Genomic DNA, 18,341 nt, shown 5'->3' with positions numbered 1-18,341 from the left:
TTAATAGAACTTTATAATTGAAAACTGATCCCCAATGATAAAAGTCATAAAAAATTCATTTTCTAAGTTTTTTTTTTTTAATCTGAAAGATAAGTTTGTAATTAATGAGATTAACCAGAAAAAGTTTTAAAAGTGAAAATTGTGGAATTTAGAAGTGTATGTGTGTGTGTGTGTGGAGGGGGGGCAATCTCGTAGATGTCCACCAAAGTTATTTTGTATCTAACTGGCTCACTTTTTTTAAATTTTAAAATGGTTTTATTTAAATACTCTTATTTCAAATATTTACTTTTTACAAGGTATTAGCCAACAAAAATTACTGCAGACATTTTTCATGTATTGGCTAACATCTCGTAAAAAGTGAATATTTGAAATAGAAAAAAAAAAAAGTATTTAAAAACAAAAAATGAGCCAAGTAGGTAGAAAATCAACTTTTATCGACTTTAGTACCCCCCCCCCTTTTGGTTGTTGACTTCACAATCTCAAAATTTAGTTTTGTGTATTTTTTCCAATCTATTTAAAGGAAGTTGGGCACTGATGCAATTGAGACGTCACAGATGTCTGACCATATAAAATCTAGGTCATGTGACCTATTAAAAAAAAAAAACAAACAAACTAACTAACTAACCTCGTCTGAAATTACCAGGCGCTATTTTAAAAAGAATAGAAAATGATAAAATAATTCTTTTTTGGGTTAAATCCAAACATTCAGTTCCAAAGTTAAGCCGCTAAATATGGAACACGAAACAATACAAAACCATATGGAACTTGTTTTATCATGAAACAAATATTAAACTTATTTTTTCACATTTCTTTTAAATATAGTTTTTTAATGCTTAAAATCTATTCATATGGAAGTATTTTATTTCAAAAAGTAACTTAAACTTTCATAGTCTACATTTCTATAAAATTTTTAAATATTTAAAATATATTCATACGAAAAGAATTTTAAAAATATTTTTACGTTTCTCTAAATAAAGTTTTAATATATTTTTTCAATTCTTACAACGTCTAACTTTTATTATCAAATAATGTTATTTTTTTTGTGACAACACATGTAAACAAGTGAAGCATGCATTGTCTCTAGTGAGTGCACAGTGAACAAGACATAATAATTAAAAAAAAAAAAATGATTAAGTTCTGCCCAAAAAGTCCCCCAGGGAACGTCAAATCCTGGTGAAAAATGAACAAACGGTGCAGTTTTAGGCCTTAACATATGTAAATTTGAGTTTGGCACTATGGAAAAAAAAAAAAAAAAAAAAAAAATTAAGTCCATCACTATTGTTTGTGCAAAATTTCAAAAAAAAATTCCAAGGCGTAGTTATTGAAAAAAGTGCGGACAGACGAACGGACAAAGGTGAATTTACAGGTTCACCCTCCTTTTCTCGGGGGTACCAATAATAAAAATTCTTATTCTTTTATTGTTTTGTAATAACGCAAATGTTAAAAGAAGTGTTTTATTGTTCCATGATTACACATGTAAAATTTTAATTCTAAGAAATTTGTATTATCACATTATTTCCATACAGTTTCATATTTCGTTTCATGCTTAGTGACTACTGTACAATTCCCTATTTTAGCTAAACAATGTCCAGTTCCGGTGTCATAACTTTTAAAACCGAGTTTTTGGATTTAATCCTTTTTTAGTATCGATTCATCAAAGCACACAAACTTCAAGTTTTTGTTAATGTATTCGCAAAGAATGCAAGAGAGATAGAATTGGAAATAACTCTAGAGAAAACAATGTATGTCTACAGCTAAATCAGTTTAACCTAAACATTACTATTCACAGTAAACCCATCAAACACGTCATCCAACTCATTTATTTAGGGCATAAACTGACTTTCTCAACTGATCACAAGATGACATTGAAACACAATCGGGCTAGGTTGGCCGGCTTTCCAAAAACATAGCACCATTCTAAAATCAAAAAGGGTGTCGATAAATGTTAAAGTAAAAGTTTATTTATGTCCTCTCAGTAGTTTTTATGGCCTTAAATGCATCACATGGACTACACAATTAGCCAATCGGATTGAGGTGTTTCAAAACCACATAATGCGTTTCATTACAGGACATCGCCTGATCGGGGGGCGGGGGATTAAAAAAAAAAAAAAATATATATCCACCCTCTGTTCAATTACTTCCCTACACCTTCTATTTGCTAAAATCAAAAGTAAAACCATTAAACTTTTTGGCCATGTCAAACGATCAACGACAGGCCTGCCAAAGTTATGCTTTGAGGGTATGTTAGAAGGCAAAAGATGCAGAGGAAAGCCAAGGAGAAGGTGGAGAGAAAATATTTTTGATTGGACATTTCTCAACAGTTGGGTGCCCATCAACCAACTTGCCCTGGATCGAAAGGAATGGCGAAAAACAAGTCATATAGGTTTGCAATTCGCACTCCAAGTGGAAGATGCAAGTTATGATCGTCAAAGCATTTAATAGCATTTTACCAACATTGAATTTCCTAAAGGAAAATAAAATTAAAAATTTTAGAAGTTGTGTTCTTCGTAAAAATAGTGAAAAAAATTTTTTTTTAATGCTAAACTATTGATAATTATTTATAACATTAAACAAATTTTATAAGTCAAAACACAAGGTGAAAAATTAAACATTCAAAATTCGGGTTTTCATACTCAAAATTTGTAAGCCTGTTTTTTTTTACATTCTTCCTCAACCCCCTTCCCCCACCCACCCAAGAAATATATGTCCAAGTCTGGCAAGAATAACGGAAAATAAAGGATGGGGCAGAGTTATGTACGCAAAAAAAAAAGATACCTTTATAAAATTCATTCTTCACTTGATTGTGTAAATTTCATATTGATTAGAGAATTACCAGAGATTTTGTAGATTTTTAAAGAGCAATTCAGTTTTACAAACAAACCTTACAACACACCTCCATTTTGCCTGTCACTATTTTAGAGAAAAATAAAAAAAAATTCAGGTAAATTTTTATTTTCTTTGAAATAACAACTGGTATGTGAAATCAAATATCACATTTAAATTTAAGGCAAACAAGTAGTTTTCCGGATATTAAGCAATGTAATTCATTATGCCATTTTGTATGTGCATATCTTTGACATGTGTGTAAATGAAACCATGATAAACCATGCACAATTGCACGTAGTATTACTGCGCATGTTCGAAAAACGTTTCACATTTTCACAGGATGTGTGTGTGTGGGGTGGGGGGGGGGGGACAAAAGCCGAAAAAAAAACCAAAAAAAAAAAACCCAACTTTTTAATACAGAGAGAACATAAATATAGGATTAAATGTAATTATATATAAATAAATATAAAAAGAAAATTTGGGGTTGTTTTACAATACAAATTGATACGAAATATGGTATTAAAATAACAACAAAAAACAAAAAAAAATATATAAATTTTATCAAAGGAAAGAAATTACTCTACTTAGTTGAATAAGTTTTGCGTTTTTACTTACATTAAAACGTTTATTTAGTCTGAATAACAAATAGTGTCTAGTGTTAGGTGAGAACAAGACTAATGGCTGCAATTTGACACCTAATTATTTGAAATCTCGATAATGACTTAATAAAAAATATTGTTAAAAACCTACACAATAAATGTCACGTTAACATTTATAACAGTATTTTATTTTGTCATTGATAACATTTGCTGGTTGTATTTGTATTTGTTTTTTGACCACTTATTCATACCAATGTGTATTTTAAACAAATTCAAAATTTTAAAGCAATGATTATTAACAACTTGAAATTAAACAATATGGTTGCTTTATGAAATTACTTGTCTGGGTAAAATTTAAACGCGATATTCATTTTCAACATAGCCCAAAACCTTTCAAAGCCGTTATTATAAAAGGTAAGCACATTGTTTGATTTCAATTTATTGTTGTTAAATTAAAACAACTTTTCTTTAGAGAATTCTCTCGATTTTTAAAAAAAAGAAATGCATTTAATTAATCCTTTATTTCATTTCTTGTAGTTTATTCTATCCCCCCCCCCAAATTAAAACAAATTAGAGATTGATAAAAAAAAAAAAAAAAAAATGGCGGTTATCTAAGGGAGATAACTAGCATTTAGTAAGGAAATGTTATTTTGTTGCAGATAATTTATGATGCTGAAATAATGCAATGTAAAAATTATAAGGAAAGTGAAAAAGTGACCAATAATAAATGAGTGAAATAACAAATTAAAATAAAAATGTTAAGTAAAAAAAAAAAAAAAAAATCAAGTAAAACTTGTTAATTAACATAAACAAAATAAAACAAGTAAATACAAATGAAACAATGTTAATTAACCAAATACAAAAAGTAAATAAATTTGTCAATGTAAAAAAAAATAAATCCTATCACATATTGCTTCCTTGCCAGAATGACAAGAAATACTTCTCCCTTTTGGACTGAACAGGTGCAACACTTTTTTTTTTTGCAAAAGAGACAAATATTTTTTTTTTTCTAATTACAAAATTTTATTTTAATGAAGTATTTTTCATTAAAAAAAAAAAAGAAATTTAAGAATTTTATTAAATACAGAAAAACGTTCATCATAAACAAAGTTTATTTTTTGAAGTAGGTAAATATTTTTCATTGGTTGTTCGAAAGAGGAACCTCATAATCTCCTTGTATATAATAAAAGAGGCACAGCTTTTCCCCTCTGGACCAAAATACCGTAGGTTTACAATAACAGATTGCACATAAAAATTTATTATATTCATGCTATTAGCCATTTCATACACATTATTTTATAATATTAAAACATTACATTTATTCCTAGGAGCGCCATCTTCGTCATCATCCTAACCTACACAGGAAGTAGCCCCCCCCTCTTCAATAAGTCCTCTTATGACCCCATTCTACACAGCGTGCATTTATACTTTTTCATCTTTTCTGGGTCTAAACCATTATTAACTGACCAGTAAATTCTTACACATCGCATACTCTTAATGCTTTACCACTACTTGAATAATGATTTCTCCCTCTTATCATTCTTCACAATCTCATTGGTTGATGTCTACATATTAGGACATTCTGGATTGACCGAACCATCATTAAAAGAACGCTACAGAGATTAACACAAACATGGCTTCCCTGAGTAGAATCATTACATATTAACTACCCCGATTACAAACTTCGTAATCTTGAAAAAAATGATTTGCGCTACATTTTAATCGTTATGAAACAAATTACTTGTTTTATTGCTTATTTGCCGCGTTATTTTAACAAACAGAAATTAGAGTTTTACATTTTCATTACTGCTTACATTTATTTTATTTAGTTTTTTTTTTTTTTTTTTTTTTACATAGGAGTTACCACTTATCAAGACCCAGAGGCCACTCGAGGATAAGGGTTAAAGAGTGCACAGTAGTCAATGGGACACTATCATAGTAATTAGTTGTTTTTTAATTAACCAATGAAAAATGTTCACTTCAAAAAGATAACCTTCATTGATGATGTCTTTTCTTTATTTAATAAAGAAATTTAAAAAAGAAAATTCTTTAATTTCATTTTTGTAATACGAGAAAATACTTCATTTTGCAATTAGAAAACAGTTTTACTTATTGCCTCTTTTGCAAAAAAAGAAAAAGTGTTGCATTTATTCGGTCCTCAGTTAGCAATGGAGAAATACTGAAACTAAAACATTTTCTGATTGGAAAATAAATTACAGTTTATTTACTCATTGTCTCTCAAAAACGTGTTGCATCTGTTCATTCCTTGGTTAGTGACGGAGAAATCCTTCTAGACTGAGGCAATTTTTTTTAACCCCCCCCTTCCCCATCAAGAGTCCACTTTCTTTAAGGATTTTTCTCATTAAATAAGTCAACATCAGCTGTTTTAGTGCTTAGCTGTTTATAACTATTCTGCCAAAATAAATTTATCACATAACTTTTTAAAGCGAAGAATCACTTTTTTTTTTTTTTTTGCAAGGAACAAATAAATTAACTGTAACATTTTCTTTTATGATTACAACTTCTTCATTGGCCATTTGAAAGCTAAACAAATTTTTCATTGGAATTTAATATTTTGTGGCTTTCGACTACATAATTATTAGTAGCATTTCTGAAGGCCGGAGAATATGTCTTAATTTAAGATATCCTCGATTCAATAAGGAAAATATAGTGGACTATGTAGTCACTCCACTTGAAATAACAGAATTAAAATGATCATTTGGTTCATTTTTACCATAACTAACAAACAGTGAGAATGAATTTGCAGCTTCCATAGGCTTGATAGCTAATACTAACATTTGTGCATCATGTGAAATAGCTAGGATTTTGAGAAAAAGAGGGAAATAAAGGACGGGTGGCAGTGGATATGTCGTAGTTAAGTGAATAGTTAGCCTGGGAAAAGCATGAAACCATCCACAATTGACAAAGTAGGGGTTAAATCAAAAGCCATAACGGATTGGAAACAATTCATCAGAGAGGTGTGCGAGAAGAGAATTTTAAACAAGCCGATATTGCTTGGTGGGTTGGATGAAAATAAGCCAACAGACGTTAAAATAGATGAATCGTACTTCTTTAAGAAATTTAAGTGAAGATGATTTAGAGCAGGTACTTCAGTGTTCGGGGCAGTTGAACAGTGTAGCAATAAATGCAATGTCACTACTATAGAATGCAAAGATAGAGAAACATTATTCCTGATAATCCGATCATGGATTCTGCTGAAAACACATTCTATCTGATGGCGGGTCTACATATGAAGAATGCGTTAGTTTACTTATTGCCTAATAATAAGTAAATAAACAGTATTTTTTCTCATTGTAAAATATTTTATTTTAATTAAGTACTTTTCATATTAGAAAAATGAAATTTAAGCATTTTCTTTATTTTTTTAAAACAGAAAAACAATATACATTATTTAATTGGAATTCATTATTGAGATGAGTATTAATTTTATTTATTGCGGACAATTATCCTTATCTTGTATTAGTTGTGTCACAGCATTTCGTAATTGCAGTGAATGCAGTCAAGAGATTCAATGTTCCTATCTGTCGCGATTACCACCTGACGAAGGCCAGAGGAATAGTTGGTCGAAACGTCATGAAACAACTAAGACAAGAGGAGGATTAGTGAATCTCTTGACAAAGGCTTCCTTTCTAGGGCAATTGCTCTTGACATATCAAAGGCCTTCGACAAGGTATGGCATAAAGGCCTACTTCAGAAGATCTCCAGCTACGGTATAACTGGAAATATTTTCTCTATCATTAAATCATTACTCTCTGATAGGCCTCTAAGAGTAGTGGTTGATGGACAAAAATCAGAGGCCTGCAGTATTAATGCTGGAGTCCCTCAAGGGTCCAACTCTCTTCCTGATCTACAACAATGATCTCCCTAAACACATACTTAAATCATTCGTTGACATCTATGCTGATGATACGACCATCTACAGCAACACATCAAAGACTGTAAATGACAAAGCTCTCTGATTCTCTCTCCTCTGATCTTGAACGAGTGGTTCAGTGGGGGAAGACGTGGCTGGTTACCTTTAATGCATCTAAAACCAAACTCCTATATTTACATAATCAATGCTCTGATCCCCATCTGGCATAAATTGAAATGGATGGCTCTCATCTAGGAGAAGCCCCATGTTTTGACAAGCTCCTGGGCTTGATCTTCACTCTTGATCTGAAATGGAACACATACATCAAGTCTGTTGCCAAGGTCGCTGGAAAGATGGTGGGATCCTTCTATCGCTCCAGAAGATATCTCACTACTGATACAATTCTCTATCTATATAAAAGACAAGTACGTCCAAGGATGGAGTACTGCTGCCATATATGGGCAGGAGCTGCTAAAAACAGCCTATCCTGCCTTTACAGAGTACAAAATAGACTTTGTGGATTAGTGGGGGATGCCCTTTTCTCTTCCCTGCAACCTCTCTCCCACAGAAGAGACGTTGCAAGCCTATCTTTGTTTTATCGTTATTTCCATGGCAGGTGCTCGTCTGAACTCCAATCTCTGCCCCCCCCCCTCGCCAATCTTTTACAAAAAACACCCGTCTAGCTGAATCCACTGTCAAAAACTTTCCCCACACTTTATCTATGCATTAATCAAAACGTAGATTCCATGAACAAAGCTTCTTTCTTAGAACTGCACGCCTGTGGAACTCTGTTCTGTCTGCCTGCTTCCCTGCTTACTACAACTTGGATGTCTTCAAGTCCAACGTAAACAAATTCCTGATGAACCGCCCCCTTAAGTAGGCACTCTAAATATCCACACTAACGTACTGTACTTACAATAACCCTTATCCCTGAGTGGCTTCCGGAACTTGATAAGTGGTGACCACCTTGTAAAAAAAAAAAAAAAAAAAAAAGGATAATGGTCCGCAATAAATAAAATTAAGAAAAAACCATAAATAAAGTTCTTTTCTTTTTGAAGTAGAGAAACATTTTTCTTTGGCTAATTGAAAAACATCATTGGATGTTTGGATGATTAACTTTATAATTGTCATAAAAATCTTCCCTTTCAGCGATTGAAAAAATGAATTTGTTCAGTATGTTAGATTTCTATAAAATAATGAAGCTTCTTCGTATATAAGAAAGGAAATAGTTTCCTTGTTCTACTCATTGTTTCAGCATCCTAAATTATCTGCAACAAAACATTTCCTTAGTAAATGCTAGTTATCTCCCTTAGATAAAGACTAAATCCCAGACAAGCGCGCCAATCGATGTCTATTTCACTTAAACCTCAACCCCAAGGGGCCCAAGGGCTCTCAATCACGGCGAATAAAAATTACTTTTCGATCCACCTGGACCATGTTTTTGTATTTTAAAGTATTTAGTACATGCTTTTTATTGCATTAACCATGTTTTATGACTAGTGGTTGAATGCTTGTTTGCACAAAAAAAAAAAAAAAAAAAAAAAAAAAAAAAGCCACCGACGACACGCGTTTTATTTTTTCGTCGTTTTCTTTTAAGCTAAATCACAGCTAATAATAACTACCATAAATAAACTGCATGAATTACCAGTAGTCTTTTTTTTTTTGTAATTTTCGAGCCATTACCGCGACTTCACTTTTTTCAGAACGTGTATTAAACTAAACAAAACAAATAACAAAACAAAGCACTTAAAAATAAGTTAAAATAAAAATCCAGATATCTACCTAAGAGTAACTTGACGGTACTGGTCGCGGTAAGAGTTCCCTGCCGAATACCCTCAAAAAACAATGATTTCTCCCGCGCAGCCGCAAAGGACATGTTTTAGTTGCCATAGTAACAACACTTTTTATCGACATTGTTTTACTGTTTATGAATATTGAAATAAAAGACATTACTACACATTTATTAATAATATCTCACTTTTAATCACTTTTATCGACTTTTTAAAACTTTTTTTTTTACTCTTTTTAAATGACAACGTTAATGTTTATGAATATTGAAATAAAACATTACTACACATTTATTAATATCTTTTTTTTTTTCTTTACTGTTTATGTGTCAATTTTATCGACTTTTTCTTTTCTTATATTGAATATTGAAATAAAAGACATTACTACACATTTATTAATAATATCTTTTTTTTTTTTACTGTTTTACTGTTTGTGTCACTTTTATCGACTTTTTCTTTTCTGAAACTTATCGGCGGTTCTTGAAATTTACTTACCACAAAATGATGATAGAATAATAAATTTACTTACGTTTAATCAATGTTATTTTCTTTTTTAAATAGCATTTTCTTTTTAAATGACGACGTTTTTACTGTTTATGAATATTAAAAGAAAAATAATTACTAAACATTTATTAATAAGAAAATGGGTGCTAGTGCAGTCCGCGCTATATTTTAAATCGTATTTCTAAGCTTAAAGTTTAATGTTTTTTTTATTCAATTGTAAGGTTAAAGTAGAGAATAGGTACAAAACACCCTCCCCGTGTTAAGAATGGCTTTTTAAATAATAACGTTATTTCAGCACGGATCAATAAAAAATAAATAAAAAGACGAAAAAGGGAAAGAAAAGACGAAAAAAGGGAAAGAAAAGACGAAAAAAGGGAAAGAAAAGACGAAAAAAGGGAAAGAAAAGACGAAAAAAGGGAAAGAAAAGACGAAAAAAGGGAAAGAAAAGACGAAAAAAGGGAAAGAAAAGACGAAAAAAGGGAAAGAAAAGACGAAAAAAGGGAAAGAAAAGACGAAAAAAGGGAAAGAAAAGACGAAAAAAGGGAAAGAAAAGACGAAAAAAGGGAAAGAAAAGACGAAAAAAGGGAAAGAAAAGACGAAAAAAGGGAAAGAAAAGACGAAAAAAGGGAAAGAAAAGACGAAAAAAGGGAAAGAAAAGACGAAAAAAGGGAAAGAAAAGACGAAAAAAGGGAAAGAAAAGACGAAAAAAGGGAAAGAAAAGACGAAAAAGGGAAAGAAAAGACGAAAAAAGGGAAAGAAAAGACGAAAAAAGGGAAAGAAAAGACGAAAAAAGGGAAAGAAAAGACGAAAAAAGGGAAAGAAAAGACGAAAAAAGGGAAAGAAAAGACGAAAAAAGGGAAAGAAAAGACGAAAAAAGGGAAAGAAAAGACGAAAAAGGGAAAGAAAAGACGAATAAAGGGAAAGAAAAGACGAAAAAAGGGAAAGAAAAGACGAAAAAAGGGAAAGAAAAGACGAAAAAAGGGAAAGAAAGACGAAAAAAGGGAAAGAAAAGACGAAAAAAGGGAAAGAAAAGACGAAAAAAGGGAAAGAAAAGACGAAAAAAGGGAAAGAAAAGACGAAAAAAGGGAAAGAAAAGACGAAAAAAGGGAAAGAAAAGACGAAAAAAGGGAAGGAAAAGACGAAAAAAGGGAAAGAAAAGACGAAAAAAGGGAAGGAAAAGACGAAAAAAGGGAAGGAAAAGACGAAAAAAGGGAAGGAAAAGACGAAAAAAGGGAAAGAAAAGACGAAAAAAGGGAAAGAAAAGACGAAAAAGGGAAAGAAAAGACGAATAAGGGAAAGAAAAGACGAAAAAGGGAAAGAAAAGACGAAAAAAGGGAAAGAAAAGACGAAAAAAGGGAAAGAAAAGACGAAAAAGGGAAAGAAAAGACGAAAAAGGGAAAGAAAAGACGAAAAAAGGGAAAGAAAAGACGAAAAAAGGGAAAGAAAAGACGAAAAAAGGGAAAGAAAAGACGAAAAAAGGGAAAGAAAAGACGAAAAAAGGGAAAGAAAAGACGAAAAAAGGGAAAGAAAAGACGAAAAAAGGGAAAGAGAAAAGGAAAGGGAAAGAGAAAAGGAAAGGGAAAGAGAAAAGGAAAGGGAAAGAGAAAAGGAAAGGGAAAGAGAAAAGGATAAAGGAAAAGAGAAAAGGAAAAGAGAAAAGGAAAAGAGAAAAGGAAAAGAGAAAAGGAAAAGGGAAAGAGAAAAGGAAAAAGGGAAAGAGAAAAGGAAAAAGGGAAAGAGAAAAGGAAAAAGGGAAAGAGAAAAGGAAAAAGGGAAAGAGAAAAGGAAAAAGGGAAAGAGAAAAGGAAAAAGGGAAAGAGAAAAGGAAAAAGGGAAAGAGAAAAGGAAAAAGGGAAAGAGAAAAGAAAAAAGGGAAAGAGAAAAGAAAAAAGGGAAAGAGAAAAGAAAAAAGGGAAAGAGAAAAGGAAAAAGGGAAAGAGAAAAGAAAAACAGAAAAGGAAAAGAAAAAAGGACAAAAAAGAAAAGACAAAAGACAAAAAAGAAAAGACAAAAAACAAAAAAGAGAAGACAAAAGACAAAAAAGAGAAGACGAAAGACAAAAAAAGAGAAGACAAAAGACAAAAAAAGAGAAGACAAAAGACAAAAAAAGAGAAGACAAAAGACAAAAAAAGACAAGAAATAAAAGAAACAAGGAAAAGAAAAAAAAGAATGCCCTTCTTAACATAAGGGGCTTTCTTTTACAAATTATTTTCAACTAAATAAAAATGAAAGCGAATATAACATTTAGAAGTGGGGGTCACTTAGAACGTAAAATGAGCACCCACTTTCTGGCCACAGTGATTTTTTTTTTTCCTTTTTTACTTATTTTCTATAACAATCACCTTTAAAATGACGACTTCAATAGGTTTTTAGATATGCTAAAAGCATATACTTTAGGCACCACCAAACCTGGGGGCGGGGGGCAGGTAAGTACTTTTTGGCAGACCGTCTTTTTAAAAAATCTACCAAAAATCAGGTAATTATCCAATCAATACGAAATTTTCAGCGATTATTAAGAGAAGAAGGAGCTTTATAACAATGTACTTATTTTTCATAAACGATATATATATATATATATATATATATATATATATATATATATATATTTGCTTACAACCCCCCTTGCTTTGAGGGGGTTCCAAATATGCTTAAAATAATCATCTGAAACTGAACACAACATATTGTGTTGTTGTAAGGGACAGAATTATAGATTAAAAAAAAAATATATAATCTCCAGTCAAAACAAAAAGCAAAAAACAAAATAATCCGAAAAGCGCAAAGTCCAAGCCAAAATAATAAAAAAAAGGTGACACGTCAAAATTGGGTGGTATTTTTTAGATTAAGTCCACCTCCATCTTTTAAATGACGACTTTTAAAGGTTTTCGGCCATGCTGAATACGGAAATCGCATTGAAATTTTGCAGAAATTTCGGTAAAACTATACAAACACCGTGACAGCGAATTAACCCTACCCCTAACCCTAACCCCTAACCCTAACCCTAATCCTGTCACGGTGTTTGTATAATAATGCCGAAATTTCTTTATTTATCGAGATTAAGTTTTATGTGTTGTATTCTTTGGCGGCCATCGTTTTTACGCGCGTGCGCGCCATAAACAAATCTACGCTCGTAACAAAGATGGCCGCCAAAGAATACAATGCATAATACAACTTTACAAATTTCAAGGCGATTTTCGTATTCAGCATGGCCGAAAACCTTTTAAAGTCGTGGAGGTGGACCTAATTTTAAAATTTACCAATTAGTTTCCTAATAGTCGTGTACACACTACATTTTGTAATTAATGTTATCAACTTTTTTTTATGTTTTTATATAAAAATATCGTTACATCGAGCATCTTAAATGAGATGAAAAAAGAAAGGAACAAAATCTCTTAGTAAAAGAGTTGGTTCCCTCGCCACAGTAAACAATTGTAAAACAAACAGCACTGCGAACTATTCTTGGAGAACTTTTCTTTTTTTTTTTTTAGCACGTGTTCGCTTTAAAAAGTTGGTATTAAAGCTCCGGGAAAAATCATTAGGACTTTAAAAACTTTAAACTTTTAGATTGTTAAAAATGACAAATTTATTAAAAGAAAAAATGCGATCAAGTTTTTCTTATTAATAAAGGTTTTAACTTAAAAAAAAAAAAAAAAAAAAAAAAAAAAAAAAAAAAAACAGTATAAAAAAGAAATTGGATCGATTAGAAAAGAAAAAAGAATACCCACGAAAGAAAACTTAGTTACCGTGTAGTTGTTTTTAACTGGATTAAAGAAATAAATATAAATATGAGAAAATGTCTTATATATTATCAAAATAAAACGAATTATTTACCTCTTTGTCCTTGAGTTTTATTTCAGTCATTTTTACTTCGTTTGTGTCCGGCAAAAAATTGATTCAATATACGCGTGCCACCAGTTAAGTAATATAATTACTTTCGTATGTTTTAGATATACCCAAATTAATTAATAAGTCTGAATACTCCGTCCTAATCCGGTAGAAGGCAAGATTTTTCACAATGATTCACTTTTTTATGTTCAAAGGAAAGCGATAAAAAAGACAAAAAAAAATAAAAATAAAAACAAATACGTATTCGCTCAGAATAGTGCGAGCAAATCTAGCGTGAGACGGACGATTGACTTGCCCCATGCGCAAACTCGCTAATCAACGTAAAAGTTTTGCAGACGAATCTCAAGCAAAACACGTGCGTTTGAAAAATCACGATTGACGCCGGTCTTACTAAAAATGTTACTTTATGTCCGTCTAATTGCTGCTGCTGATGATGATTATGAAGCAAATTCTTTAAAGACACTTCCGGTTTTTGCCAGTGGAAATTATCGAATGCTATTTAAAATTATATATATATATATATATATATATATATATATATATATATATATATATATATATATATATAATCTTTGTTAAAGAAAATACAATAATGTTCAGACAAGTGATCTTTTCCTAAGAATTTGTAAAATACAATAACAGATCTGCATAAAGTAAAATTAGAATTATATTTAGTAATTTACACTTAAATTGCGTTAAACATTTTTGTAAAAAAATGCCTTTTTTTTATTTTCAGAATTAGGGAAATATAAAAAAAAAAAATAAATAAATAAATAAAATACGAGTCAAAAGTAAAACACTCTGGCCTACAAAAATGCCCGGACGGTCCCATTGACATTTCCAAGTACGGGTGCCTAGACATAAAGTAGACGTACATTTTTAGTACGACCCCGACTGTAGCTGTAGCTGATGTTTTCATGGCGGCTGCGGAAACTCGAAAGTTATGCTCAAGTAGAAAGTTAATTAGTTTTCTGGGACAATTTCAAAGATAACTAGTAAAGTCTTAAGATATTGAATAACAAAAACAAACACCGGCGGACCTCCTGTACGAGAGTTCCCACTCCCTAAAAATGCGCGTTTTACACTTTTTTAATAGAAACTTTTTTTCAGGCGATTATTCTAGATTGACTTAAGTATCAGAAAAAAATTTTTTTTGGGGAAAAAAAAGGTGCTAATGCAGAGAGTGATCTGCGCTATATTTTTAATCGTATTTCCAAGTTTAATTAAAATTTTGTTTTTTTTATTCACTTGTAATGTTAAACTAAAGAATAGGTACAAAACACCCTCTCCATGTTAAGAATGGCTTTTTAAATAACGTTATTATTTCAGCACGGATCAATAAGTGCACTAGTACCAAAAAAAAATAAAATAAAATAAATAAATAAAATTTAATTACTAAGGGGTTTCACTTCTTTGCCGACGTGTCACGTGATAACGAGAAAGTGAATCCGCTTCTTAAAAGTCATTAATTTTTTATTGTTTCAAAAATTTTTTCTGCTAATGATTAAGTCTGTAATCTAGGATAATCGTCGGAAAAAAAAAAAAAAAAAAAAAAAAAAAACTTAAGGGGGGGGCACTTGTACAGATCTGTCAAACACAGAGTTATTAAAAAAAAAAGGGGAAGAAGAAAGGCAAACAAAAAAGCTTTTTTGGAGGGGGGAGGTGAAAAATATTTGGGTTTGTACTACTATACATCCTTTTTGGTCAAGATCAAAGTGTAGTATCTGTTCTTCAGATGCTGCACTTCCATTTCTTGTTCTCTTTCGGTGGAGGAGAAATCCTTCACGACTGAGACAATTTTTATTTTTGTATCTTTTCTCCACGTTAAAAAACGACCCTGGTGTCTAACTGTCCCGTGGGGAGGCATAGTAAATAGGTACTATACATACACACAGATTAGAAAAAGTTGATAACATCTTATATATTTGTTTTTTTTGACAAAGGCAAATTTAAGTTACTTTTCTACCTAACTGGATACATTAAATAAAAACACTACAAAAAAAGTAACGTTTATTCAGCTCGAAAAACAGTGTTAACCAATGTATTTGGAAATTACAAATAGCGGGGAGTTTGGGAAAATGAGCTCAAACTAAAAAATACTGTTAGAAACTAGCTCAATATATGTTATCGTAACATGGGCTGACATATATTTTTAACAATATTTTCTATATTTTTTATTTTTTATTCATTTTCCCAAACCTACCGTGTTCAGAGAGTGCCCCGCGATTTGCAATGTTTTTCGAGCTGAATAAACATGTTACATTAAATAAAAACACAAAACAAATTATCCAGATAGGTAGAAAAGTAACTTATCTTGCCGTTGATAACATTTATTTGTTATATATTTGTTTTTCCAAACTTTTTCGTATCTATGTGGAAAGTGATACAAACCAAAGTATTTGCCAAATTTAACTGATATTCGTTGTCAGCACACCCACCCGCAAACACTATTAAAGAAAGGAGGGTTCAGTGTCGGTTGCAGAGAAGTAGATTTATTTATCGCACTGAGATTTTCTGAAAACCAATAAAAGTCGTTATTTTAAAGAAAATTGTGGAGGTGGACCTAAATGTAAATATTTACAAAAGTTATCTGCGCATGTAAATTAAAAATATTTGTAAAAGTGAGAAATTATCAATAAATGGTTTAGTTACTAAGCCAACGTAAGTAAATAAAATGGGTAAAATCCCTTGAGAGCGTATGGTGGTTCTATGAGAAAATAAAGCTGCGTACGCATTACAAATGTTTCTTTTCTGTGCCAAATTGACACCTGGCCTTTTTTTTTTTTTTTTTGCTTGAACTTTGCGCCTTTCGGATTATTTTGTTGTTTTATTTTCTTGGTGGATAATATATATATATATATATATTGGGGGGGGGGGGTCAGAGATTATAGTTATAGGTAAAAACATTAGAAACACTTCAAACATTGGGGAAGGCATTTAAAACATAAAAAAAAAAAACGGTAACATAAGCACCAAAATTGTTTTTGTTTTGTTTGTTAATTAAATCCGGCTAAAGAAAAAAAAAAAAATAAAATAATCCGAAAACCGTAAAGTTCAAGCCAAATTGAAATTTTTATTTGTTACGTTTGAATAAAAAATAATTATTAAAGCAAAAACAGTCGTGTTCTTGTCGAGTAAGTTTTTTTTTTTTATTATTATTCAAGAAAATAAAAAAGGTCCTCATTTTTGTTTACAAGTGCTACTAATCTGGACTTTTTTTTTTTTTTTTTTTTTTACACGGGCATCACCACATTATCAAGGCCAAGAGGTCACTCAAAGATAAGGGTTAAAGAGTGTACAGTAGAAATTGGACAATATAGTAATCATTAGTGATGAAAATTCGGTAAATTTGATAACTTATATGGAACGGCTCATCAAGAACTTATTTACATTAGACTTGAACACAACCATATTGTAGTCAGCCGGAAAGCAGGAAAACGGAAGACAATTCCACAGGCGTGCAGTTCTAAGAAAGAAGCTTTGTTCATGAAATCTACGTTTAGGTTTAGGCACAGATAAAGAGTAGGGAGAATTAGTTAGGAGAAGTTAGTGTTTTCAGCTAGATGAGTGTTTCTTGTGAAAGTTTAGCGAGGGGGGACCATAGACTGAAGCTCAGTCGAACACTTTCCATGAAAATAACGATACATCAGAGACAAACTCGCAACATTTCTTCTGTGAGATAGAGGTTGCAGGGAAGAGAAAAGGACATCTACGAGGCTACAAAGTCTATTTTGAACTCTATCAAGGCAGGACAAGTCCTTTCTAGCAGCTCCTGCCCAGATGTGGCAACAGTATTGCATCCTTGGACGTAGCTGGCTTTTATATAGATAGAGAATTGCATCAGCAGTGAGATATCTACCGGATTGATAGAAAGATCCCACCATTTTTCCAGTGGCCTTGGCAACAGATTTGATGTACGTGTTCCATTTAAGATCAGGAGTAATGGTCAAGCCCAGAAGCTTGTCAAAACTTGAGGCCTCCTGAAGACGAGTCATTCATTTCAATTGATGCCAGATGTGGATCAGAATGTTGATGATGTAAAGAGAGAAGCTTGGTTTTAGATGCATTAAAAGTAACCAGCCACTCCTTTCCCCATTGTACTACGTGCTCAAGATCAAAGGAGAGAGAATCGGAGAGAACTTGGTCGTTTGTCTTAGATGTGCTACCATAAATGGTAGTGTCGTCAGCATAAATGTCTACAAATGATGTAAGGATGTGATTTGGAAGATCATTAATGTAGATCAGGAAAAGAGTTGGGCCCAGGAGAAAGAAATGGTTTAATAATTGAGAAGACATTTCCAGCTATTTGTTAATAATTACCTATAACTATAATCTCTGCCCCCACTCCAAAAAAATAAAATCCACCAAGAAAATAAAACATAAAATAATCCGAAAGGCGCAAAATTCAAGCAAAAACAAACAAACAAAAAAGGCCAGTTGTCAATTTGGTCTCATTTCGTTTTCCGGTACACTCGATCTGACTTTTTGATCATCCGTCTGGTCGGCCATATTAGATATTCATCGTTATTTAGACGAAACATACATTTTAATCATGATTTTCTCTAGTTCAGATGGGGGCCCCTCTTGCACTTTAAGTAAATGGAAATTAGGAAGATAAAAAAGGAACAGCAATCGTTTGACACAGGTTGAAAGAATGCAATTTGATTGGATAGAGAAATATTAACGTCATTACTATGAAATATTGATAAAATTTAAAAATTGAAAAAGAATTGGAAAAGAATTTAATAACTAAGTATTTAATAATTAATTGTATTTTTTGAATTAAAAATTTTTTTTTGGTAAATATCCAGATACGCTACTGCAGAACACCGACCACTCTAATTTTTTTATTTTTTTTTTTATAGGTAATTGAGGTCGCTGACAACGAATCTGATAGTCAAACTTCGG

The 18,341-nt window shown here is 31.6% G+C and overlaps 1 protein-coding gene across 3 annotated transcripts in view; it reads right to left on the bottom strand.

Annotated features, from left to right (window-relative positions):
- The window catches only part of LOC145297592 (nucleolar protein 6-like), a 94,688-nt gene that overhangs the window by 57,335 nt on the left and 19,012 nt on the right, over positions 1-18,341 (bottom strand). Inside the window, exon 1 of one of the 3 annotated variants that reach the window (XM_080143642.1) lies at positions 13,419-13,862. The exons of 1 other annotated variant lie outside the window; for it this stretch is intronic. In XM_080143642.1, coding sequence (XP_079999768.1) covers positions 13,419-13,448 — 30 coding nt within the window. In that variant the 5' untranslated portion in view covers positions 13,449-13,862. Of the gene's footprint in view, positions 1-9,081; positions 9,161-13,418; positions 13,863-18,341 lie in introns of those variants that run through there. One more of the 3 variants, XM_080143644.1, reaches the window with a different exon arrangement.

This window comes from Euprymna scolopes, chromosome 18 (assembly GCF_053919585.1).
Source record: "Euprymna scolopes isolate OS-2025 chromosome 18, ASM5391958v1, whole genome shotgun sequence".
NCBI lineage: Eukaryota > Metazoa > Mollusca > Cephalopoda > Sepiida > Sepiolidae > Euprymna > Euprymna scolopes.
Note: the sequence above shows the minus strand (reverse complement) of the source record. Positions and strands in the feature narration are given on the sequence as shown.